This window comes from Chroicocephalus ridibundus, chromosome 3, assembly GCF_963924245.1.
Source record: "Chroicocephalus ridibundus chromosome 3, bChrRid1.1, whole genome shotgun sequence".
In the NCBI taxonomy this organism is placed as follows: Eukaryota; Metazoa; Chordata; class Aves; order Charadriiformes; family Laridae; genus Chroicocephalus; species Chroicocephalus ridibundus.
The window spans coordinates 127,199,589-127,227,339 of record NC_086286.1 but is presented as its reverse complement, the minus strand read 5'-3'; the positions used below and the strand labels follow the sequence as shown (position 1 = coordinate 127,227,339).

At 44.5% G+C, this 27,751-nt stretch overlaps 1 protein-coding gene across 1 annotated transcript in view; it reads right to left on the bottom strand.

Annotated features, from left to right (window-relative positions):
- Positions 1-528: 528 nt before the first annotated feature.
- The window catches only part of INTS9 (integrator complex subunit 9), a 74,196-nt gene continuing 46,973 nt past the window's right edge, over positions 529-27,751 (bottom strand). The window contains exons 12-17 of the mRNA XM_063330722.1: positions 26,529-26,700; positions 20,954-21,078; positions 19,570-19,737; positions 5,959-6,057; positions 3,479-3,616; positions 529-2,486 (exon numbers count right to left, since the gene is read on the bottom strand). Coding sequence (XP_063186792.1) covers positions 2,310-2,486; positions 3,479-3,616; positions 5,959-6,057; positions 19,570-19,737; positions 20,954-21,078; positions 26,529-26,700 — 879 coding nt within the window. The 3' untranslated portion in view covers positions 529-2,309. The remainder of the gene's footprint in view (positions 2,487-3,478; positions 3,617-5,958; positions 6,058-19,569; positions 19,738-20,953; positions 21,079-26,528; positions 26,701-27,751) is intronic.

The window sequence follows — 27,751 nt, the reverse complement described above, 5'->3', positions numbered from 1 at the left end:
CTCTCCAGCCTTTCTTGTAGGCCCCCTTCAGACGCTGTAAAGCTGCTATAAGGTCTCCGCGGAGCCTTCTCTTCTCCAGGCCGAACCCCCCCAGCTCTCTCAGCCTGTCCTCATGGGCTTGTGCTGTGCTTTCCCTGTGCCAGCAAACTGATTTTCCCTTGTTCTTTGCCTCAAAATAAGCCCTTCATGGTGAATTGTTCCACCTTCCCATGGCTCCCTGTGACTCCTCGGTGGCAGCACACCAACGCAGATTTCCTCACACCCGGTTGCTCGAGCACAGCCTTCACCAAGTGGCAACTGGCCCAGGTTGCCCAGAGAAGCTGTGGCTGCCCCATCCCTGGAGGGGTTCAAGGCCAGGTTGGCCGGGGCTTGGAGCAACCTGGGCTGGTGGGAGGTGTCCCTGCCCAGGGCAGGGGGTGGCACTGGGTGATCTTTAAGGTCCCTTCCAACCCAAACCATTCCGTGATTCCCAGTCTGCCCACCGGCACCACCCGTGCTCAGCCAAGGTGGATGCAACACGCACCATTGCACAGCCTCAGGGCTTAAAGCAGCAAGCGGAGACTACTATAATTACAAATGCAAATGAGCATATTCAGCAAGTGAAGGTTCTGGAGCACTGGGACCAGTGCTGGAGCTGGTCTAGGTAAGAAGGAGAAAGGTGTTCTCAAGGACTCACGTATCCAAGGCCCACTCGTGCCTCTCCCCCGGCCTCCTCGGCTCAGCGCAGTTTATCACGTGGCCTCTGTGCGTTCGGAATCATCTTTTTGGAGCTTTAATTACAAGGTGAAATATGTCCAATTCTTTTATTCTATTTTCGCGTGATGATAAAGAAGCTGAGCTACTGCAAATGTTGTAAACTCTTATGAGGATTAATGCTACCGCAACAAGTTTTTTATCACCTTAATGACACTATTCCTCTCACGCCCATGACATACGCGCACAGCAAAGGTTCGGATGCTGGAGTCTGTACATCCCAGCGAATAGAAATCCTTAATGTCTCCGAAATGTGATGTGGAAACTGCAACAGCAAATAGTTTTTATTACAGAGCTGCTCTTCCGCTGCCTTAATCTCCCCAAAGCTATAAACCGAAGGAGTAGTTATATTTTACAAATGCGTATATAGGGGCGCGGGCGGACGTGGAATAGGCATGCAGATGCTTTTATAAACCACACAATGTGCTTCCTCCTTGGCATTACTATGCTTTTTATTTTTAACACCAAATAAATACAAAACAATCCAATAAAATACAAACGGCATTAAATCTGAGAAATGGGTCGCTTTTAGAAGCAATACTATTAACTAAGTTTAGGCCCCAAATATATGATTCGGGGAGTGGAAAAACCTCCCCAGGTCTGCGGTACAGATGGCTTTGTATAAAGGACTCCGTATTTCAACCAGGATTTTGGATTGTGGGGGCTGAAAGGACAGGTTTTTGGAAGGTAGAAACAAGAGGCACTTAAATCTCAACGTTTTTTCATGAGCATTAGGAGTTTAATTACTTTATGTACTTCTGAAAGTATCTTCCTGAGATACCTCCTCCACCGACGATGGAGGGACTCAGGAGAAACCAGTCTTTTGTGTGTCCCGGCAAAGAGCGAGGTGGATGAATCTGCCCGTAACTGGTGAGGGTGCAGCGTCAATAAACACCTTGCATCGCTAAAGCAGGCAGCTTTTCCCAAATCCCTCTGCTTTTGCAGGGAATGGCCAGGCTCTTGCTGCTTCAAAGCTATTCTATGCCCCCCTTTTTCTATTTTAATTTTTGTAATCTTTGCCTTAGCATCTTTCTCATTCCTCTTCGTGCCAGTGAAACACACGTGCCCAGTGTAAATGGAGGACAGTCAGGAACTTGGATCTGGTGACCAGGAAGAAGCAGTGGGGGAAAAAAAATACTATCTTAACATCTGAGGCCGTTGTTTCAATATTCTTGCAGAGTTGTCTCAGAGAAAGGACTGGGGCATTCACTGCTGAGAGGGTCACACAGAGAATTGTCTGCATCTGCACACTATTTCACCCTGACCTTGTAAATATACTCTGTTTATTTACTCTGCAGTTCATATCTCCTATAAGATTCCAACTCCCAATTTTACAGCACAGGAATCCCCTCCAAAGTATTCCAAAACTGGTTAAAAATAAAACTTAAAAAATATATAGATATTAAAAAATACTTCCTTGCTTCTCTATGAAAGGAAAGGTGGTTTCTGGTCTCTTTGAATCAGGAAATTCTCTCTCTCCCTGGGGTCATCCTCTGGAAAGCTCTTAGCTCTGCTGCTCTGGGTGTCTCTTTGCAGAGCAGCACGATGTCCACGAGCTAAAACTTCTGCAGGAATTTGAGGACCAGGTCACGCAGTTTCACCCTCAAAGGTTCATCGTTGTCGCAGATGATGTGCGTGGAGTCCTCCTCGATCTGAATGAGGGTTTCTGCCTCCTGGAGGAGTACGATGTGGCCCTTGGCTGTGTCCTCCACCTTGACGTCACTGAAACCGTGCTGGATGTAGGGTTGGGGACAGAATAAAAGAGAGAGACGTTACTACAGCTCAGGAAAACAGGTAGCATTGAAAGACTAGGGAACGGGAGGAGGAGAGGGGAGGATGGCTACAAAATACTGAGTGCCATTGCAGATATCCTGGATCTCTGGGATTTGCAGAGGAAACGCTCACAGGACAAGCTAAATATGACCCTCCTTATACAGATGGATAAACTACAGAACAGGGAGGCTAAAGCAAGTATTTTCCACTACGTCAGGTCACTGCAATTGCAAAATCTTGAGACAAAGAGGACAAATGGCTCCTTTAACTACAGAAATGACCATGGGCTGACATTATAGCCTCTGAGAAGATGATATGGAAAGCTACTGAACTCTACTGAAAGCTACTGAAGGGCAAACTTCCTCACAATCCTGCCCTTTTCCCTACTCATTTTCTCCAAGGAGTCATGCAGGTGAGAAGTCATGCAGCTCCCCAGAACCAGGGCTCCACAGAGCAGTAACCAACTGCCTGCAAGTTCAGCCACCAAGCCCCCTGTCCTGCAGCTCCCCCGAAAGCTTCTCCATCAGCAGAGACATTTCCAGGATCTCTTCTTCACCGGACCATGTCATTTTCACAAAACTTGTCGGAACTTAAAATATTTTTGAGACCTCCTCCCGGCTCTTCAAATTTATTGGAAATCAGCTGATGAGCCTGGAAGTTACATGGGGAAACTCACCCACCTGGAGCGAACCCAAAAACTCTGCTTCCGTAGGAAACCAGGAGGACATGAGTGACATGAAGCCCCTGTATCAGGAGATGCCTCCACAGGGAACAATTCCCTCCATGCTCAGTGCAGGGACACACATTCCCTGAAGTACTTTGCCAGCTCATTAGCCCCTCTCCATTTCAAGCCACGCTAAAATTATTTTCCCTCTCTCCGCTAGCAAAGCAGCACATTTCTGAGATTAGCAGAAATCTGCTTGGACCTCACTTGCCACCAACGGCTTATTACCTTCTCAAGCGTCTGCACGAACTGGTCCACAGGAATGGAGCCGCTCAGCAACGGCTTCAACGGTTTACACTCTGGCACGTCATCACTCACTCGCTTTCTCTTCTTGCTGGCGGGAGGTTGCGGAGGTTTTGGAGGGAGCTAATGGATGAGACGGTGCACAGCAATGCAGTGAATCACACCAGCTTATTCTGATTTAGTTGGAATAACAAGTACATGAGATAGAAAAGGAACACTGATTTTGTTATCTGTGACTGAAGGGGAACGTTGCAGTGCTGAAGGGGAGAGGAGAAACCCAGCTTCGGGCTCCACTGCAGCTCCGCACACGCAAGCCACCATTTACACAAATAAATTAGCAGTTTTAGTTTCAATCTCCATCATCTTAAAACTTCTGTCAAATGCAGTTCTGTTCAAATTTCTGTCATCTTAAAAGGCCTGTCTGACTCAATTCAAGACTGAAGCTTTCTATTTTAGCATTCAACTACCCTGCAATGTTTTGTAGAAGTCAACGCCTTGAAAATCACACTCTACAAGATGCAACAGATTGGGAAACGGGCAAATTCAGAGCAAGCAACTACTCGGGGAATGAGAAAAATAGGTAATTTGTTTCTCACTGGCCTCAGAAAAGCGAGTCTTTAGGAAGAACTTGAATACGGACAAGGAGGCGCGAGAGATGCTGCAGTGCCTGAAGAATCACTGGAGTGTGATGTGGCTATAACTGCGCTGTTTCCGAAAGCTCTCTGCCTTGACTCCTCCCCGGGACCCTGCTCCGTCGGCAGGGAGGCAGGGTTAGCACGTGCAGCGGTAGCTAACCCAGCACTGTGCGCGCGGGTGGGCAAGGCGTGGGGCTAACAGAGAACTTCTGAAAGACCATTTCATGGAGATGTAAACCAGATTCCTATAAAAAGAACCATGGGGAAATTATCGTGTAAAATAAGTCCATGTGTCCCGTGCCAAGTTAGTTAGGTCGGGGAAGTGTCAGCACCGGTGTTTCCCAGTGAACTAGCAACTCAGTCCCTGGGAAAAGGGTGCTGGGGAAAATTTCTCCAAAATTTTGGCAAGACCACTTGCCAGGGATGCGTCTGCACAACACACAGGGAATTTGCCTGAAGCAAGCCCAGCGCCTTGTAGCACCCTGTACACTCCAGGTGACAGACTGGGCTCCTTTTAACTCCGTGTCTTTCCCATCACGTAGTATCATGTCTGAACCTGCTGCTGTGATGTCCCCTTGTTTCTTTCAACAGCCAGGGAAGGGTGGTTTTCACCCTTGGGAGAGAAATGCCGTCTGCTCAGGCTCCAGTTCCACAAGCAGGGTTGCACCTGAGTCACTTTACAAACCCCACCATTTTCTCTGTAGTTGGTGGGCCTACCTGCACACATCATGTTATTTGCGCATGAATCACTCACATGGCTCTGTGTTCGTAGACTGAGTTTTTGGGACTTGTCTACACACGGCTTCTGTAACTCCCAGAGGTCCCAGGCTCAGCCAACACTGACAGATACCGCTGCGCTGGCTTACCTCTATCCATTTATGAGGTCTCTAGCATTTTAAGCCTAGGTCTAAGAGTATTTGGCATCAGGAATCAGAGTAGAGAAGAGAGTAAATGAACAATACAAAGGAGAAAGCAGCCTCAGACCAACTGCATTGCAACACTTCAATTTTTTCAGTGTTGCCTAGTGTTTCTAGGGAACTGACTTGGAAAAAGTAAGACAGCCTGTCTGCTGTGCACTGATATAAATCCTTAACCGATCTTCTTGTCCCTGCACCAAAGACATTACCATATATTGGGCCTTCTTCCTAAGTGTAGCGGGCCCAGCCCAGCTCTGCTGCCCAGCGGGAGAGGCAGTGTCATGCAGAGTGTGGTTTCCCTGAGCTCCCTGCATGCTCATGCAGCAAAGGAGAAAGGGGACCCGGGCATCCACTGCCGAGCAGGTCCACCAGACATCATCTCCTTCTGCAGAGCCAGGAATTCTAATGACAGAAATTCCAGTGTCAGCCTAAAGGAGGTGGTAGGAAGAGAGCGTACACTCTCAGTTTTTACAAGGATGCACAATCTGCTTTTTGGGGAACAGGACAACTTAAGGAAGACAGTCCCTTCACGTGTCTAATGTTTTAGGTCATCTCTCTCCTCTGACCCTCAGTTCTACGTCCATGAGAGGCTGACTGATGCTGATCCTGGTGTACGGGTTATGGAAGACAGCAGTGTGATTTGTAGCCTCTCCTCAGGAATAATCTCCCTTCCCCTTTTATCTTAGCCAGGCACATGGCCAAAGAAAAGAGGGTAGAGAGATTTATTTGCATCCCACTCTCTGCTCTAAGTGTAATTCCTCACTCGCAGATGCCAGGACAAAGCATCTGACAAGGACTCTGCTCCGGTGGGGAAAGAGTTGTTGGAGGGGTTGCCTCATGAGAACAGCTGGGGTCCCAGATGGCAGGAAACCCGGTGTAAGGATATTTTTCTCCCTTTCCCTTTATACTGTACCTGCAGCACATGCTTGTTGTCTTTAGTATGCAATACGGCAGAAACTGTTGCTAGGGAAATACCAGGCTTAATCTCCAAGGGCACAAGCGAATCTGCAAGCTAAAGCAAAAGAAGGATTTTGTTCAGCAAGTGATAATCTCAAAATTTGTATGAATCCAGCTGTGATTTAAATTGGCAGCATGGTATTTTTAAACATGGACTAATGAACTGTAAACACAAACCCACTGATAGAAAGACAGAGCACTCCCCTTACCTGCTTAGCTCTCCATCTTGCTCTTAAAGCTACTGACTTTCACACCCTTATCAGAGCGGTGCGAGGTTTTCAGTAACCAAGGCAAGTCTCACAAAATGTATTGAAGAGAAACCTCATTTAAAAAGACATTAACTTTATTAATAAGTTTGATTAATAAAACTCACGATGTAATTTGTCATTATTATGTCTGTTACGTCGAGGGACAACGAAAAATCAAAGCCAGTTTCCTTTCCGTTCCTGTGGCATTCTGGCTGCAGAACAGCTGGAAGAAAAGGGTTTGACCTTAAAAACCCAGTGGCTCCGTTGACTGGTTTGAAATTTTTCCTTACAACATTGCATAGAAACCCTTACACTGTCTTTTATATAATTCTTCTCTGAAAGAAATAAAATTTAGTCTTGGCTCCAACTTTGAATTCAATGGCAACGTCCCAAGATCCTCAGCACTGAGGGTGTTGGCAGCGAATGTGGAGTGGGCAGTACTGCACCTGCTGAGACTTGCGGAAGTTGGCCAGCTGGGAAGCACCTCTTCCAGCCATGTTTCCTAAGGAACGCTGCAGAAAACAGTGCTCGTGAACACAGAAAATGATTTCCTTTTTCCACGGGAGTTCTAGATGACAATACAATGGACACCGGGTGCCCTGGAGTCCTGGCCAGGAGTGCAGCCAGGATCTACTTCTAGATAAACAGGTACCTTCACACCACATGGACTAGCAGCCCAAGCAGTTTCCAAGTACCACTCCTGCTATTCGCTGCGGGCCTGAAAGCAAGGATGAATGAAGTGCGCTCTGTGTCGGAGGGGAAAAACTGCCCGTGCCTCACAAAGCAAATACACGTACGATTGCTCTTACACCACTGGATGGAAGGACTTTTCACCTGTGAAGACCAGTAACACCTAAAGGGACAGAATCTACTTGGGTGATTTTCCCAACAGTTGTACCATCAACCCGTCTCATGTAGAAAGAGCCTCTAGAAGATGAGCTTCATTTGAACTCCATTCCCTTTCATCTCCAAACACATGGCACCTCCAGTTGCAGCCATATATTGAGAAGAGCGTAACCTCCAGGTAAAGGAGTTCTTTTGAAACTTCAGCCATCCACTGTAGCACTTCCAGGCAGCAGAGCTCTGGAAACCCAGCTGTCACCATTGCCCCGCCAGCAAGGCAGCATCAGCTCACTTTAGCTCACCAGGTGCTCCCACACATGAAAAGCAGGAAGAGAAACTGAATGGATTTTAGAAAACCATGGCATATTCCCATTTTGGAGGCAAAGGGAAATGTACCTGAGACAAAGGAAGATTAAATTCCTTACCAAAGACCATCTAGTGAATTTTCAACAGGATCTAAACCAGGAGAAGGACAGCGCAGAACAACTGAACCCTGCCACTTCTCAAGAAACTTCAGGTACTAATACTGGCCTGCTGTAAATTACAGTTACGTAGGTCATCACTCTGTTACTGCAAAACTCTAATCCTTGTGAATACAGAAGCAGCTGAACTTGCCTTCAAAAAGCACTCACTACTGGCCTCATCCTTTTGCCATCAAAGCACCGAGAAGGCTTTTCTGTTGGCTTCAATGGCAGCAGAGTTCAGCCGCTTCTAGTAACTCCCGAAAATCTTACCTACCGCTATTGAAGTTGCAGGAGCACTTTGAGCGCGCCTGCTCGGAATTAAACAGCTGTATAGATGTTTGTGTTGGAAAAACACAGACATTTTAAGGCTGCATTCAAATCCCCTAAATTTTGCACGCATTCAGACTTGGTGAATTTTAGAAATCAAAATTTCCTGGAGCAATTCACATTGCTCTGTCTCTGGGACTCAGTTCAAGATCTTTAAAGCAGGCAATTTTTGAATATGGCCTTTACAGTTTGTTGTTGAAGGCTAAGAGAATGAAAATATAAAGATAATTATTGCTTCAGATTTCCCCTGGGACCTAAAAATAGTAACACTTTCAGCAGTATGTTATGCTGCACTTTGCAGCGGTCGAAGGCACTTTCCATTCCCACCACCTTCCAGAGGAAGATCGATACCAAATGGGCTCTAATGAAGAATACATGGCAAAAGGACAAACGCTGTAACGAGAAAAATCCTTAGAAAACAGAAAGCTGCTTAGAATCAAAGTTCTCTTCTGCCACTGAGATACTTTGATATTAACATTTATGCTGGTTTTAACCACACAGTTGGTAAATAGCAATTTTCATTATTAACAGTCAAAAAGACAGTAAGACAGATGTTCATTTTTATTTTCTCTAAGATATTGCTTCATCTCACAGCCCTCTCCATATTGCAGCCAATCCTTTTATTATCGAAGTTCACTGACCCAAACCAAAAAGGTCATTTAATCACATCCAGTAATTCACCCCCCAAGACCAGACAGCGCTGCTGTACTCCTTTCAACTGACCTCCTGCACACACAAATCACAGAACTCTTCCAAAATGCTGGATTAAAGAAACCCTTTCCAAAGAGATAGCAAATCTTGTCTATACTCCAAGCAATGCCAACTCCACCACTTCCCCTCGCAAGCTGTTCCAAAGTTTAATTTTCCTTGCCGCTAGGAAAGCGTGTCTTATTTCAAGGTTGAATTTGTCCAACTTTCAGTCGCTGGATCTTGTTATGCCTTTGTCTGCAAAGATTGAAAAGCCCCCCACTATGCAAGAATAAATGCCTCTTCCTTCCAGTCATTATCACGAGTCCAATGCCACATGCTGGCACCAGGAAAGTCACAAAAGCAGAGACGCACGGCACTGAGCACTAACACCACATTAATCAGTCCCCTGCCCATGGATGAGCACTTGGACTGCCTTAAGACACACTTGTGTGTACGTGTCCTGCGTGTTTCATTTTTTTAAGCCCCTCCTGTTACGGAAAGTTTAAAACAGAGACCAACCAAAAACCAAAGGTCATTGACTCAATAGTCTGAGACCACAAGTGCCGATGTGAACCTTGTCACAGTTGAGGGAGGGAAGAGTCAGCTTGGGAAGTTCTGCTGCCATGATCAGAGCTGTCCACCTATGCTCGTACAGAGTAAAGATGTTTTTACTGTAAACTGCAGCTGAATCTTTCGTGTAGGATTGCATTTTCCACAACAAAATGAGATCTGACACATACTATGTGAGCCCGAACGCCATTGTTGGCCAAACTACGGATGTTTATAACGAAGAACAATGCACACAGGTTAGGTTACTCTGAAGTCTCTACTGAGGCCTTCATCGGGGACAACTCTCCCTAGGCTTAAGGTCGCGTGCTGTCTTCAGTTACCAGCCAAAAATCCTCTTGTTGGCTATGAAGAGCTGAACAATGACTGAGGATGGGATCTAAAACCCCTACTGTGAAAAAAAATAAAATTGAGGCTGAATGATCAGTGTATAAAATCAGGAAAAGACCAGGGTTTTAGCACACATGGTCTTGGTCCTATGGAAGATTTTCCGAGGGACAGACACACGTAGATATACACCAGTATTTTAACATCACAGTTGCAGCTATCCTGGCAGTGATGACTACCAGCGATTTCTTCCTGGTGTTTTGGGACACCTCTCCAAACTTCTCCCTTTTTCCTCTTCCCCTCCAACTTTTATAAGTGCAACAGTTCTTGGCTTATACTAGAGAGGGTGCAGGAAGACCAACCCAGCAGGGAGAGCTGAAGCCTGAACTGAGTGAGATGAGCTGGATCTTCACCCTCCAGGACTGGACGGAGCAAAGGGGAACAAGCAGGAGCACTGCAAAGCTTATCAGTAATTAAAGCCCCCTTAACTTTTAAGATCTGAAATTCACTGATGTGTACACCAGATTACAGCGTGTCTATTTAGAAAGGGACACAGCTGGGTTTTTACATCAACATTAAATGTGTATTTTCCAGATTTGCAAACTGTGCATAAATGTATGATCTCTGCATTAGAGGCAGGAGCCAGAGTTGCAACTCTGGATCAAACCAGAGAAATCAACGGCATGAAACAGAGCTGCAAAACAAGACAAGACAAGCCTACAAGAAAGCTGGGGAGGGGCTGTTTGCAAGGGCATGTAGTGATAGGAGGAGGGGCGATGGCTTTAAACTAGAGCAGGGCAGGTTTAGATTAGACATTAGGAAGAAGTTCTTTCCAATGAGGGTGGTGAAACACTGGAACAGGTTCTCCAGAGAGGTGGTGGAGGCCACATCCCTGGAGACATCCAAGGCCAGGCTGGATGAGGCTCTGAGCCACCTGATCTAGTAGAAGATATCCCGGCTCACTGCAGGGGGTTGGACTGGATGATGTTTAATGGTCCCTTCCAACCCAACACATTCTATGATTGTATGAAAACCACTGGGCAAGGCAGAGCCATTATGAACTCAACACATTGCAAGTCCTCAGAAAAAATAAAGAAAGAATAAAGTTGCAATATATTCCTTGGGGCAGGGATGAGTTTTGTTCAGTGCTTGTGCAATATCCAGCGCTCAGAAATCCTGCTAAGGGGTTCATTACTCATGCCACTATACTGCAGTAAGTTAAATGGAAGGAACATTTAAAAAAATCATCAAAAGTGGATCACATGCGACTAACACAAGAGCTTTCTCTGATAATACAACTGCTGAGGGAATTGGGGCAGCCACAGTCTGTGCTCCATGAAGCACTAGCAAGGTACCCCATGGGAAATTACAAACTGTGGGTTTCTACAAGAGCCCTGAGGTGGGGAGAGTGCTGGTTAAAGCAAAGATATCCTCAGACAACTACTGGGCTGTTGCTGCGGTTCCTGAAGGATTAGTCTTGAGCCTACTCCCATCCAATTTTTATTAAAGACCTCCATACAGAACAACGAGAGTGATCAAAAGTGCCCACAGAAGTTTGCAGAGGCACCCTTAATAGAAAGAAAGATCAGGCAATCGTAGAGGAAGAACTATATGACCTCAAGAACTGGAGTGAGAAAAACAAGATGCAATTCAATAGCATGAAACGCAAGGCCACGGACTGGGCTAACACCGAGAACTGCTGCTGTGAGCTGGCAGCTGCTGGGAATGACAGAGGTGAAGGGTCCAGGTTTATTAGTCCATCCTATGAGAACTGAGAGTCAGAAATGTGACACGGCCATGAAAAAGCTAAATGCAACTCCAGAAAATATCAGGTAATTCTAGCAGAGATGAGCTATTGCTATTATATTGGCCCCAGCAAGATCTCATCTGAACTACTTGTAAATTGTGGGTAATTTAAGTTCGAGTAAGATATACCGAAGGGCAGGTTAGGGCAGGGGAAGATGTCTTGTAAGAGGAAACTAAGTATCTTGGCTTGTTTAGCCTGGCAAAAGGAAAGGCAAAAGGAGAATTTGATTATTCTACATAAACACCACAGGGAAAATACCAACAAAAGAGGAAATCTATTTATGCTAAAACATGATGTTAAGAATAAGTATGTGCAGACCAGCCAAGAATAAGCATAGGCTGGAAATTAGGATGTTTCTAACCATCAGAGACTGTGGGGGTTTGCACAGCATTCTAGTGGGAACAGCAGGGGCAAAAGTCTTCACAATTTGAAGCTGGTGCCTTACATTTTATGAGGCACATTATAAACACTATTACTAACTGCAGCTGGGTTCCAGCCACGTAACCCATGAGGGCACTTCCATTTCTAGGTGGAAATGATTGCTTACAGCCTTGGAGCTTGCCAGGTATGAAGAGACTCCCACCCAGACCCTAGCTCCTAAAAAGCATGCAATCCGTATGTGACAGAAAAATACCTTCTCCCAATTATTAGAGAAGCCCAAAGATTTTAAGATCTGCCTGCCTCCAGAGGGAGTGTACCAGGTCCTACTGTTCACAAAGGTTTTTACAACAGGCAGTCCTCAGCAAAACCTGAACTGAGAACAACCCGCCTCAGCCTCCATCCCTCCACTCACCTTGCTACTCACACACATCAAATCCAGCTTCTGGATGCAGAAAAGCATCTTCCCCGTGTACATTTAATAGGAAAACGAGTGCCCAAATATTCCACATGCTTAAAAGCTGTGCAATAGGCCTTTCACAAGCAGGGATGATCTGTATAGGCAGTTTCATAAACAGAAATAAAAACATGGTCTTCATCTTGTCATTTATATTTGGATGGCAAAGTTAGGAAAGGAAGACAATTTACGTCACCTCCTACCTCCCTGCCTCTTCTTATCCCTTCACTACTTAAGCACCAGGAGCTCTGTTGCCGAGTCACTGGAAACCAGACACAGCACTGCACAAGAGATTACAGCGCCGGCAGAACTCTCAAACAGATTCGGCCTTGGCTTTATACCATCTGCTAAAGCAGGCAGAGCCTGAGTGCAGGAAGTCTGCAAGTATCAGACCCTGCAGAGGAAACAAAAGGTATGTGGTCAAACACATGCACCGAAGGGGAAAGGTCTAAAGATTTAAATATGCCTGTGGAGTAAGCATTCATGCCCAGCAAGCATATTAAACACGGCGCAAGCACGCTGCGGGCCATTTGTGCAGTAGAATGGAAATGGGGGAATCTTTCTAATGAGACTTAAAAGGAACAAAGGCATTTCCAACAGAGAAGAACAAACATCCTAGAACTAGGGGCATCTATATAATCATTAATGGGTGATCCGAGTCATGTCTTGTTGGGGTTTCAGCCTCAGATTTTACAGAATCCCAGTGTTTTAAATGGAATGATTAAATTGCTAAACTAACCCTAACTTAATAGATCTTTCAGTCTCTGCGGGTCTGCTACAATTCTATCTGGAGTGGATTTTAAAGTCTCATTAACTTTGGTGGATGAATAATCATGCCGTAAATATCTAGGTTTTGATATTATTGCTTGCAAAGGCTGCCATCTTAGCTTTACTCTTCCACAGAGCCAACTTGGTCTCCCAGTGGAGAAATAAAACCAGGTAAAGGGGTAGTCCTGCAGTTTTGAGCAATGAAACAAAGTCCTTCTTTGCCATGTACCCATTCCATGCTCAACTAATGGACCAGGGCTCCAGATCAACATGACAAACCTTGTCCCCGAAGCCTGGAAATCAAACCAGAAAGATACGTACTGACCAACCAAAAGGAAATAATCCTGGGTGGGATTATAAGAAGTAGTCACAGTGCTAAAGCTAACCACTGGCTTTTTGCCAATCCTGTGCCAACACACAGTTTTAAGGAGGTATTTAAGAAGTGTAATGAAGAAGATTTATGGCTGTTTAATGAAGCTCTTCCACAGTACGCTGCATAGCCTGGGAGCAGGCAGGAAACCATTATTTGAGGAACTTACAAGAGGACAGTGGAAGCCAGAACCAGCAGAAGCAGAAATCGGCCTCAAACTTGAATGCAAAATGACAGGTAGGGGAAGCAAGGACGTGAAATATCTTTAAAGTAAAGGCAAGCAGCTTACAGGTGCAAAAGATGAGTCATTTGAAAGACATGGAAAGGGCATCAATGAAAACATTCAAAATACAGTGACCAGTTTATGGGTCAGAATGTCAAGTCAGAATATGATGTTGTTGAAGCTGATTGGGCAAAGAGAGGCCAGTGCCTGGCTAGAGGAGTGTTATCTTACAGCCAGCCAAAATGAAGGAGAAACAAACCTAGATATTAACGTGGGCAGGCAAAGGCAGGCTGGGAGCAGAAAAGCAGATCCAGGTTTCATCAATCTGAACAGGACAATCTGTGGATGAGACCAACCAGAGAAAAGGTGCAGAAAAAAAAAAAAAGTGAAGGAAATAAGGGATAACACATTCAAAGCCCACAAAAGATGGGAGGAGGGAGGAGAATTCTCTGCAGAAGCACTGGGAGGCTGAAGGGCCAGGAGAGGAGACACGGGAGTGAGGTGGGAGACATTTTGGTTGAGGGAGGTGATTCTACCCCTCTGCTCCACTCTGGGGAGATCCCACCTGGAGTGCTGTTGTCCAGCTTTGGAGTCCTCAGCACAAGAAGGGCATGGACCTGTTGGAATGGGTCCAGAGGAGGCCCCGGAGATGCCGGGAGGGCTGGAGCCCCTCTGCTGGGAGGACGGGCTGAGAGAGCTGGGGGGGTTCAGCCTGGAGAAGAGAAGGCTCCGTGGAGACCTTCCAGCCCCTGCCAGTCCCTCAAGGGGCTCCAGGAAAGCTGGGGAGGGACTCTGGAGCAGGGAGGGGAGCCGTGGGACGAGGGGGAAGGGTTTTACACTGGAAGAGGGGAGATTGGGATGAGATATTGGGAAGAAATTGTTTGGTGTGAGGGGGGTGAGCCCCTGGCCCAGGTTGCCCAGAGAAGCTGTGGCTGCCCCATCCCTGGAGGGGTTCAAGGCCAGGTTGGCCGGGGCTTGGAGCAACCTGGGCTGGTGGGAGGTGTCCCTGACCAGGGCAGGGGGTGGCACTGGGTGATCTTTTAGGTCCCTTCCAACCCAAACCATTCTATGATTCTATGATTTTTAAGAAGAAAGGAACAGCTGATTGCATTGAATGGCGATGAGGTAAATCAGGAAGATGGCAGACTACAGTGGTTCTGGCTTTGTCTAAGAAAAGGTTGGTAAAAGCTGGGTCAAGACTGGTTTTGATAGAATGTCAAAAGGTGAATTCAAACTCGGAGAGGGCCTGTGCTAGAATGAGGGAGGGACTCCAGGCAGTTTTACAGATGGTGGATTCAGTGAGCTCGGAGCTGAAGGGAGGAATGATAGTAGCAGAAGCAAGCAGGATGGTTATATTTCATTTACGCTATGGTAAGTGAGGCTACGGCATCTTTACACAAGGGGGAATAGTCAGGGGAAAAGGAACGGAGAAGTCAGGACATCGGATAATGTGGAGTCAGCAAAGTAAGTCGAGGGTTAGAAGAAAAACAGAAATCAAACTCTTTAATCCCTGAAAAATGAAAGGAAGTTGGAAAGGTAAGATGAAAGGCATGTTTTGCCCTTCTTTCTGTCAAAAAAGAATCGGCAATATCCTATGTGGAAAGAGAAGTCAAAATAAGAAAAGGGGAGCGTGGATTGAAAGCTACGTAATTATAATGGGCTGCCAAGTGGCTGTTTTCCTAATTCATCTCTGCAATAGTTCCTTATAATTTCACTTCATGTCGGGCTGCGCATTGCACATTCACACTCTCCTGTACTGGCCCGTGTCCTGAAGAACTTGCAAATAAGAGTATTTTAAAAACACAGAGCCCTCACTGAAGTCAGTCTGCTGCTGAAATCAAGTGATCCGCACCATTGTTCAGCTGTAATTAAACTGGAGGCACATTATTTGCTCAAACACTACTGTTTAATTTATCTGTTTGCTCCAGAAGGTGTTTTCCATTTTCCCATCGTTCTCCTGTGAATAGACAATGCCTAACCAATTTCCAGGAAGCAGTCTTTTTTTTCTTATTATTCTTTAAAGTGAAAGGCAGATGCCGAGAAGAACAAATTAGTTAAAGTGTAAAGGTTTCCACAATACCTCTGAGAGCCATTCCAGCCTGGTGCCTTGGGACTGTTAAAAACTCTCTCTAAACAAAGGCTGCTCTGAGTGCAAATCTCATTAACATACAACAGTCCTGCTTGACCTGACTTTGCTCTTCGGTGAAGTGATCGAAACGTAGACAAGCTCCAGCAGTATCAGTAAATTTACATTAGTCTGACAGGCCAGAATCTGAAGCACCGAAACAGTTTTGGAAAGGAAATTTCACACTGCCAAACCATCAGTCTGTATTGACTGAAACCACGCTGAGCCAACTGTTTTCAAAAGCTTTAAGAATGCAGACAGAAGTTTGAGCACATGTCCGTTCCCGAGAAAGGGCTGTTAGGAGGGGGCCCTCATCGGGACTTCATTGAAGCAGACATTCCTTTATGAGACTTTTAGCTGTACTTTAGACACAAGTCCTAGCCCTGGGGCAGACCTAGCAATTACTTTTTTTTCCAGGGTGGATTTCATCACTCTATGTTTGGCTAACATGGTTTTGATAAATAACAAGCCTTTGCAAGGTTTGCTAGGAGCTATAAAATACCCTTTCCAATTGCCACTTGAGCCTTCAGAGAACCCTGGAGCTGGTGGTACTCCATGTGAAACAAATGCTCTTTCCTTGCAGTATAAAAATTTCTATATATTCAGGCACCGTTAAAGAGTATTCCTGGATGAAACTACTGAAAAGGAGACATTAAGCAGCAGAGAGCCTCATCTATCATATCTGCAATCCTGTCTTGCACAACCCGCCAAGTAGAAGGGGAAGTTAGAGCCATTTTTTGCCACCACTGTGTAAACGCTGCCCGAAACCATCAGGCCACGTGTATCAGCCTCTCAAAACCAACACCCGAATGATCCCTCTGCACGACGGGACAGACAGACAGGGCTCTTCTGCTGGGAGGGGGAATGAGGCAAGCCACGGAGACGGCACATAAAATTATTAGGGAGATAAGGTTCTTATTAAGGGGTGAGCATCAAAGGAAATACAGGCCCCAGGAAAACAGTCTTTTCCTCCTTCTCCCATTTATTTGACAACCAAACAATGATCCTTTGGGACTGACTGTTGTGACTGGTCACAGGGAGTAGGAGAGATTACGCAGTTACACTTCAGCAGTTATCAGCTATGCTGCTAAGACTCAAAGACTCCGTCTCAAAGACTCTGACTCAAGTCAGAGAGGATGGGAGACCGTGTGCCATCCCTCCCATGCCTTATCACCACTCTGCAGGTCAAGCTGGAAGCAAAAACCAGCCTCACACAGTGATGTGACGAAGACATGATGAAGTGGAGATTGTCCTGACAATTGTTGACACTACAAAGTTGGCATTGCTATTCCTCTAGCAAGTTCCACTAAAAAGAACGAGTAAGATCTCTTTTTGGAGATGATTTGCACATCTCAGTGCTGGGGAATGTCATCCTCTTAACAGCCCTGAATCACAGCCTTGCTCTCAGAGGCAAGCACCCAACCACTAATGGGTCTAACTCTCTAAGAGCCCCTTGGGGCAAGCAAACACTACCTCCCTGACGCCAATGGGGAAGGACAACAGCCTTCCTGAGAGTCTCAGAGATGATCTTGTCTACCTAATTTTTGCATGATATTAAAAAGTCTTTTCAGGAGCATCATTACATACCTAATAGCTTTTTGCACCAAGTTGGTAAGCGCGGCTTTGGAACCAGGGAGAATACCTGGACATGGAAAATCACATGAGATGTTCCTACTCCCTGAGCAGAGATAGCTTTGAAATTAGGACTCCTGTGTGAATATAATCTGATGCTATTTGTTAGAGGGGAAAAAAGGGCAATTTCTGTCAGTATACCTGTCTGTGAAGCTTTCTGCTTGAACTCTTCAAGTTAAAGTGAATGCCATAGAAACCAGCTCTCATCTTCTATGTGCTTCTTTGATACCCGCTCCCAGGTTGTCTACAGTGCATCCTCCCTCCAGCATCCCAGCAGTTTTGGGAAATGCTCTTATTTCTAAGCACTGTTTTTACCTAGGGGTATAGGAACAATCCATTCGCTTCAGTGACAGCACCTAAAACCCACTGGAGATCTGGGTTTGAGAAATGGAGAGCGTTTTCCCATTCGTGGCTGCCATGAGACTGAGCCCACATGGCCTCTTGAGCCTCAAGTGTAAGGGATGTTGCTGCCAAGAGCCAAACTAGCAAGAGAAACACTGACTTGTTTTCTGACGTGGTCCAGCCCCCTGAGCATGGCACACTGCCTTCGGACTAATAAGCTCTGCCAGGGAACTCTGCAGTCCTCTGTGTCCTTTCCAATGGGAGCTGCATTTTGTGTTTTAGACTTGTGCTGAGCATAGAGGAAGACTCCGACAGAGCAAGAAACTGAACCTGCGACTCCCATGGACCAGCCTAACTTTTAAACAACCCTCCTCCTGGATAGGAACTTCAAAATGTGTGAGGGTTAGTGAATATTCATCTGTAGCATCTGTGCTAATTCGCATTCCGGTTGTAGGGAAAGCTGGTATCCACCCTCCTCCCAGGGCGGACAGGAGGGATAGGCTCACATACGAAGGCTCACTCACACCCTCACAGTTTAGGGGAAAACCCAAAGCTTCAGGAGAATAACAGGTAAGCCACGTGCTGGCTCTCTGCCCTCAGAATGTACGATTCGTTTTGGTCATGCTGGTGAATGGAAGCCACGTTTTACTAGTTTTAGGTTTAATAGGATCCAATAAATATGCAAATTTCTGAAACAATTAAACATACATGCCATGATGGAGTTGCATCCAAGTATATTTTCTAATTAAAAAATCCCTCCGTGTCTCTGGCAGTCCTCTAACCAGTGGGCTGGGCAGGCTCCTAACGGAACTGATGCAAAAAGTAGACACGTGCGAAATAGTAGGAATGGGTGTCGCAGACTGGCTGAGGGATTTTGTTACACGGGTACCAGTTCTGTACTTCATATCTGGCTTAACTAAGGGTTCTTCCTCCCTCTACTCTCTGACGAGAAGTAGATTCACGTATTCATCGGTTTCCAAAGGGTAGGAACGCTTGCTTGTAAAAAGACACTGTCACCTTTGATCCAAGGACACATTTGTGCCGATTGGATTGTCAAAAAAATATTTTCAGATCATGTCTGTTAGAATATGGCTCACCCTTTGCATTATGGGTACATTTATATTTGATTTACGGGGTTAATAAATTATTAATAGATGTTGCGGGTGTAAGTAGCCCGCATTACAGATGGCTATGAGCAACCCATTAACCTGTTGGACTTCAGCAGTCTGTAGGAATTAACCATTTCTTGGAACTGTTGTAATACAAATGAGCCATTTCACTACCATGTCTTTAACATACAACTGAACACTGCTCCTCAAGGGAAAGGGTATTTCTCACGGCAGGTACAGCTGGGGAAGGAGAAAGGCAACCCCTGGCTACTAACTCCCAGATTCTTTGGATCCTTTCTATGGCCCTGGGCCACTAATTCAAATTGCAGTGCCTCAACTTACTCATATTTAAACTGGAGGTGACTGGCTTGCCTCACGGGTGGCTAGCAGAGACTGTCCATTGGTCTGTATTTTGAGATGCCGTATATCCTTGCAAAGACAATTAACTTGAACATATTTTTTGCCTGCCCACCATGTTTTTTTTTCAATTTCCATTAGTTTACACAGTGAAATTTTTGCTCAGAAATGCTTCTTTCTTAGCCCTCCATTTGATACAAAGTGCTTTACATGATCATAGTCAACAGTAAAGAGGGGGGTGAGCCCCTGGCCCAGGCTGCCCAGAGAAGCTGTGGATGCCCCATCCCTGGAGGTGTTCAAGGCCAGGTTGGATGGGGCTTGGAGCAACCTGGGTCTAGTGGGTGGTGTCCCCAGGGGATGGGACTAGATGATCTTTAAGGTCCCTTCCAACCTAAACGATTCTATGATTTTATGATTCTATAAATCACAGCCACAAGAGATCTTTAGTCAAAGGGGCCTACTGAAGCAGTAGCTTGAATTTGGCTGTATAAGCAGGAAGCCACCATCTTTTTTTCCCCACTTTTGTTACTCACTTCTGGCATGATTTCGATCTTCTCATAGCGCCGCTTGTACGGAAGAGTCAGCACCTCCGCTCTGCGGTAGGACATTGGTGGCGGCTGGCAGTCTATCATCAGATCTGTGCGATGAGACTGGGTGGGGGGTGGCTGAGTGTACTGCTCTGGGCAAACTACGTGGAGAGGCTGGAAGAGAAGAGAGTGGCGACTTAAACGTTCAGTTGATTCTGTGCACTGCTCTACAACAGTAATCACTGCCATAAGGAGGACTGCAGATAGCTTTTTCTTCCAAATCCTTGTCATCTACATTGGAAGCAAATGATGGTAGTGGCGGAGACCACCAGAAAATGGCATGGAGTGAGGCAGCTGTATCAACATGCAAGGCTGCAAAACCAGCAGCACAATAAGCAAATCTGAGTTTTCATGACCTGTCAGCAGTATATTAACAAAGCATAAACAGGCTGGTTGCCACAAGGATCACTGCAGGATTTAAGGAAGCCAAAGAGCAAGACAGTGTTTCTGCAAACTGTTTTGGAAACAGCATTATACTTCAGTAGTAACGTGTAAGAAGATGCTTGTCCAAAAAACAGGCAGTGGCAATTGCTATCAGTTGTGCGGTGACAAGCCAGATCACAGAACAATGAGATAAAATGATCCGGACATTGTTAATAGGTTTCGAAGAATATGTATTTTTGTGTTCAACAAATTGAAGACAGAACAAAGGGAAAAGCTCAGCCAGGAAAAAAGAAAGGGTATTATTTTAATTATGTCATGAGTCAGAAAATAAATTTCAGTAGAAACAGATTGGATGAACAAGGAGAGGCCACTAAAGCCAAAAAGAGCCAAGGGGGGAAAGCAGAGACTACACGGACGCTCTGTCTTCCTAGACTGCAGAAGTCTGGATTTTGCAAATGGAGCAAAGAAAGCAGTGGGTTTGGAAGGAACGTGAAACTCCAGAATAGCAACGCCAGGACCAAAGCAAGTATCAACTGCAGGATAAAGAGCAGAGGAGATGGTTAAAGCTGAGGGCTCTGAGGATACTTTGGTACCCTTTACATTAAGACAGTATAGACACATCCAGGCTTATACATACAAACAGGAAAAAGTGATTATGACTATATATACCTAAAAAGGAGGAAAGGATTGTACGCACCATTTTCTCTGCATTTTAAGCTTTTAAGGATCTTCCAGCCACCCTGTGCGGAGACTGGCAGTCATTCCATATTCACGTTGGAGCAGGATGATAAAGGAGGGCTCGATGCTATGTGCTCTCTCATGGGAAAAAAAAGGATCTGGGTATTGTCTTGATTTTGCTATTGTTTAATGGAACAGTTGTTCACAATCGGCCTGTTAATTTCAGGTGTGTGAAGAAACGTAAGAAAAAGCAACAGAAATTCATTACCTGGACTTCTTTGAGTAATTTAGACACCTGAATAAAATTCAGTCTTGTGTCAATGGGACAGTAAACGCATTTCATGGCCAAAGGTTGATAAGGAGCCAGGGCATCCAGATAAGAGAAATCGGGTTCTGAAAAGAGAAATGTTGAAAACACTCAATGCCTATTAAGAACCAAGATGGCCCAGTTCCTCTCTGATTCTATGTTCTAGTCTAGACAAGCTGTTGTTCAGCAATGTTAATTCTGTTATAGATTTCTCTTCCCTTCTTCCTTCCCCCACCCGTTACTCTCAGTTAATTTGATGAAAATTATGCCCACAATTAGTCTTACCTTAATCAAGCAACAGAGCAATACTATTTCATTTGAACACATTATTGCATGATTTTTATAACAAATTTAATCAAGACAAAAACATAATCTCTTATTTTTAATCAGATCCTGTAAAAGAAGGCAAGATGTAGAACTTTTTGCTATCATAAGGTAACCCAAACGTCAGCTTGTTTTTCACTATGACAAACACGCAGGATGAAGATTGGATCTTGATAACCCTGTACCAATGTCCTCTGCTACAGACAGACACGCTACCTCCCAACTCCCCCTTTTCCTTACTATATATATATATATTTATGTGGGTTTTTTAAATCCAAGTGCCAGGTTTAGACCGGTGTGTCTAAATTTTAATATAACCCAAGAGGACCTGTAGGGAGCCCTCCCGTTTAAGGGCCAGGCAATCGGGTTTTTTACAGTTATGCCAGCAGAGCAGTTCCAGTTCAGGCCAGCATGAACTGAAGGTCGCTGGCGGCAGGGGCTATCCAGGAGGAGAGATGGGCTGTGATAACTTCGTTAGCCGGTATTTTTCTTAGACCTAGCAAGTCTCAACTTCCCCTTTGTATTCTTATTATTGACTTGAAAAAATCAGATTAGAAGTTTGCCAGGGAAAAGTCACGCACTGAATGGGCGTTTACTCACACAGAGAGTAATACACCATTGAGAATACTACGGAAAAATACTACTTCTTTGATAAATGAAAAACGTAGGTCTCGTAGGTGATGCAGTGTAGGATACACGTAGCCACTTAATTCTGGGGGCCACCAACTAATGATGTGGAAAAGCTTATGCCATCACTATCTACCAGATAATTGTGGGATAGATCGCATAAAGGGAATGCTAGAAAAGGAAAAAATGGTATTAGTTTGGTAAGTACAGAATGAGAAAAAGAGAAGGGGATGCATGAAAGACTTATCGGCGAGACTATTCTGAACCACAGGGCCTCAAAGGACAACCTGCAGAGTGAAGTGCAGCTGCGAACCACCAAGCCTTACTAGAAAACAGTATGAGGTATTTCTCTGGTATCTGCTCGGGCTGCATAAAAGGATGAACTTAAAGGAAACTCAAATACAGAGAATCCAATCTAGATTTAGACAGTCATCTTCTACGTTCTTACATCACCCTCACGAGAGCATGGCTGGATTTCTCATACCGACAGCAAGTAAAAATATCCTTTAAAACTTTACCACAGGAAGTTCAGCACGCAATATGGCATCTGACATTCAATATTGGGCCTCATTCTACTGATAAAGACAAGTTAATTGCTAGCCTAAAAATCTGCTGCTGGCTAAGTACCAGTGATCACGATGTGGTTATATTTACCCCGTGAGAACAGAATATAGCATCAGCCAATGATACATACGTTTGGAACTGTCAAAGGGATAATTTTCCCAAGTTTAAAGCAATTGTCAGAATAACTGCCTGGGAACATCAAAGTGAGAAATATTAACAAAAAATGATAGTTGTACAAGAACATCTTACTAGATGCCCAAAAAGCCATGAATCCACAAACATGAAATAAGAATTATACTGGGCAAAAAGCCATGCTAGTTAAAAGCAGATGTGTTAGTGGCAATGAAACAAAGCCTAAAAATATCAGTGTAAAAAATAGGAGTTAACAGCAGTGAAATTTAACAGCAATGAATAGAAGTTTAAAAATAAGAATACGGAGAAGGTAGTTAGTTGAAGAATGACCAGTGGTCAATTAGAGTTAAATCAGAAGACATTTTAAAAGTCATTGGGGAAAACCAGAAAACTTAAGTAAGGCACACGTCCTGTGCTAGAGACGTATAATGCAATTGTAAGATTAAAATGTTATCAGAGAGAGCTTTTCCATCGCATCTGGTGGTGTGAATGACACAGAGGTTTGACTGCTTGTACCTGAAAATGCCAGGAGGCAGCACCTTGTCAGACTACGTATTTTTGAATCAGTGGGCTCAGATAATGAGTAACCTGGTCTAGCGGGAGGTGTCCCTGCCCATGCAGGGGGTTGGAACTAGATCATCTTTAAGGTCCCTTCCAACCCAAACCATTCGATGATTCTGTGATATGATAATGTACACACGTGAATTTTTTTGATCTAACAATCCAAAATGGCATCCAGTCTATAGTCTCCCTGAACAACTAATAAGAATGTAAGAGCCTAGAAAAACTGAGAGATTCTAATGAAGGAATTCTAACACAGGACACTGAAGATTTAGAACATGTGAAAAACGTAAATTGAGCTAGTCTCACACTGAACTCATGTGAAATACATGAATAGCTGTTTTGAAACTACCAAAAACCCAGAAGTCACCTGTCTGATGAAGATGGTGCTTGTCAAGGACACATATTGACTTCTTCTGACAGAATCACAGGTCTTTAGCTTTTCCGCCAAGACATCTGATTTACTCCTGTGTGACAGAGTTATAAAATCGTCCACTGTACAGCACTAATGTGGCATACATGAGCTGTTTTTAAGATCTCCTAGGGAGTTAGTTTTTAAAGCATTGTTGTTATTGGAGAGAGAGCAAGAAACAGACTTCTTTCTACCGTGTTTTCTTCGAGAATTTCTTTGTGGCTTAGTGGTATTCAATATTTTTAATCAATAATCTATTCAATACTGCTTCAGCGGTAACATTTGCAGATGACACAAGCAAGAAGAGCAGCTCTGCAGCTCACTCACAGCTGGTGTCCTGTCTATTGGCTGCAGCTGCTGATTTAGTCTATATTCTCTCGGAGTTGTTTTTTACATTACAAATTGGAAAGGTGGAGACTACCCAGCTCCTGTGGACTGAACAAGCAGTGTCATCATTAACAATACTGCATGACCTGTCCCAATTACTGGAAACTAAGAGTCTTTCACAGGAAAAGCTAGAACATCATCCGCTATCGCATACTGCTTCAATGGACCAAATTTCTTTCATAACTACAGGGGATTTTATCTTAAAACCAGAGAAGCTAAATAATTAAATAATAAAAATCCTGGGCATCACCGGAGGTTCTTCGGATTTCCACTGGAGTTACTAAGAACAGAAGAATTTAATCTGCTAGGGATTTCTGTAGACAAGATGTCTTTGTTCCAGCTGAGACAGTCGTAAGGAAGCAGGAACATCCTGCTGAGTGGATATGCCTACAGACAGAGACAGAGTCCAAAAGCCACGGATAGACGAATTTAGGAAACAAATCACCACAAGCACCTTTGGAATCACTGTGCACTCCAAGGCCATCACAACCAAGGCAGATCTCAATTGGAGTTTCAAGTCTAAACTGGGAATCAATCTCAAAGCTCATGACCTAATGTACCCACAGGCTGTTACGACTGCTATTCGGATGCCTTAACAACCTGCCAGGGCCATGCTCTAATAGAAGACTGCTCTATTTTCCTCACTTCACAGAAGCATTACATATTAATACTGAAAGGTCAATTACCTCTCCCTACAAGAAGGCACAGAATAAGAGTTCTTGCCATTAAAGGCCAGTTTCTGACACCCTCGCTGATGGTGGGTAGCACATTCAGGACATGATTAATGCCACCGACTTCCTCTGCGCAACCCAGCAGAGGCTGTGTACGCTCTGGTTTTAATTGAAGCCCCAACTGGAGCAGAATTCACTATTTCCAAGATAATGCATATTTATATTGCCATTTTACCAATTACTGTAATTAGGGCACATCTCCTGCAAGTACCTCAAAGGTCAGGAGCGATGGGTACTGTAACAGCTATGACGTTAGTGCTGTGGTACCATGAACCATTTCCCAGCATAAACAGTCCAGATTTAAGTGTCTTCTCTGCTCAGCAGGAATGCCCTTCTATCTCCCCTCCCCCTGCAGTAGGGCTAATTACACACTTCTTTAAATCTTTGCAAATTGGTTTAAGAGTATCGTGATATTGTGACACTTTCTGGTATCAATACTGTGAAAGAGCCAAAGGGACTAGTCTCAAGTCTACGTTAAAAAGACAAAGAAGGAAGGAAATAACCCTTTCCCAATCCGCTTTGCTTTAGAAGGTTATGTGCTTTCCAGCAGTCCTGTTCACTAAAAAGAGGAGGAAAATAAGCTTAACAGTGGGACTCCATCACGCCTTTGCTGTGGGAGTAGGTTTGATCAGTTACTGTATTCTCCTCCCCATTTCTAGTTACTTTGTCCTAGTCCAAAATCCACACCTTTTTTATCTGGCTAAGTTATATATAACACATCTCCCAATTATACCGGAGCTCATTATACATAAAATCAGTAGCAAAAGCCTAAAGGATTATTTCCCTTCTCAGATCTGAAGCGTGCCCACTGTAGGGTTCTGTTTGGATGACACATCGGGTATAACGAGGAGGAGGCACCTGGACAGAACGTCAGTCTGAGGGAAAGCCTTGAAATATTTTTAAAGGAGATCAAACTCTGGAAGATATCCCCTTTGCTAGGTTTTATGACCTCTCTTAAATACTTTGTCTTGCTGTTTAACGATTGCCGTGGTCCCAGGATGCAGCTGCGCTGTGGATCTTAGGCCACAGCTCACTCTGAGATAGATAGGGCTTGATTCGTTAGATCCATTAAAAGTAGGGTCAGCACTAGAAGCCGACTGGGGGAAGTGGAGGAACCTAGAAGACCTGTTGTGCCCCTGGCAGCCCGAGTCATTGAGAAAAGGAAACAGCTCCCCAGGATACTAGCTAGAGTGGTACCTTCAGCTTCAGGTACAAATGTGCCTCTCGGCCAAAAATCGTCGGAAAAAAAAGCTCAGCCAGAAGGCAGCAACGGCAGAGATCACTGCTGCCAGGTCTGTATGGGGTGCACACTTCTGAAACAGCAGATGACAGAAACATCTTTAGAAACAGACTGTCTGGTTGCCTGAGGTTCTGATGAAAGGGCGGGAGAAAGGATGAGGAAAGGTTTGTGATTCCAATGGAATCTGGGGAAGTGTTTCTCCTTTCTGACCAGCATCAATTAGGTCTTGCCTGGGTTTAACTTGCAGCCAGCTGCTTTTAATCCAAAAATTAATTTCCTGTAGGCATTTTACTGCTGTGCATAACACAGATTTTGCTTAGAAATAGCAGGAATGGACTCTGCATGGCAAAGGTTGGCTCTGCAGGGCTAAAATGAATTAAACGGCACAATAATTACACTTGTCCCTACAGTCAATCCTGGGGTCTTAATTTAGATGAGCTCCTACTGAAGTCAGAAACTTTTGCCCCAGAACAAATGAGGAAAGCCCCCAGGATGTGGCCACACTTAACCAGAACACGCAATCCATTGTTAATTTGATAATATCTGCATTTTACTTACCTGTGAATATAACAGTGTTCAAGCTGGACTTTCCCCATAACTCCATGAAATGAACCACATCCCCAAATCTGAGAGAGGGATGTCCAGTGAACACCACACACGGCTGCTTGAAGTCATTGCTGAAGTCTCCATGGATGCTGGGATAATGTTTCAGCTTGTTTGTCTGAATGAGCTGAAATAAAAACAAAAATCCAGACATTACAAACTTTTCATGCCTCTGTGCTCTGTAGTGCAGTGTGTTTATTTTTATGAGATTATAAATACGCTACAGTTTATTTCTAATTCATGGCAGAGTCCCTTCCTGCATATCCCCTAGATTTTCCAACAGATTTAGTCATGACTGTCCTAAATGTTATGAAAAGGAAGTCAGAGTATGGGGCCAGGTGCCTCCAAGTCCTTGCTCTCATTTCTTTGGTACCAGCAGCACGGTAACTGAGAGGAAACTCCGCAAACACTCCCTGCTTACAGTTTCCTGGAGTGAACGGCATGCTCAGCTGCCAAATTCAAAATAAGCTACTTTTTTTCCTATTTGCCATGTCTACGAAGAGCTCTGGGCACCGATGTTGAACCTGGTTTTCCTGCCATCACAGGAGTACCAGGCAATTTTGCCTTCAGCAGTTGCTGCTGTGAGTTTCATTGGTGTAACGGGTCCACACAAAGTCAAGTCCTCTGAAAAAACATATGAAAGAACAGAATGACTTGCGTTTCCTTAACTATCGCTGAAACTAGCAATTACAATAAACTAAGAGCAATAAATACTTGTCACTAGAGCTGTCAAACAGAGTGTAATCAACGATGCATGTGGAACAGATTTCTTTACCAAGATGGGGGATTTTATTTATCAAGGAATTTTCTGAAGAAGAATTTTGCTTTATTTCTCCCGCCGCTGTTTTCTAATCTGCAAAGCAAGGTTTCAACTTAAAAAGCAAAATAATATACTAGTCTGCTAAGGACTTCACGCAATGTTTTGCAAGTATTTTCTTGGCAGGTATATGCCTCCACCCCCCGCCTCAAAATAACTGCAAATACAGTTTTCTTCAAAAGCATGCAATTTAACACAAAGAAATCACACATTGAACAACTAAGAACATACATGGAAATAAAGGGCGTGAAAGAGGGAAACGGTACTTCCTTTGTCAGCCAGTTTTTAAAGGACTGTTCATCAAAGATCTCTCCATACGTTGCTGTCTCCCGCCAGGCGTTGCAACGCTGCTCAAAATACA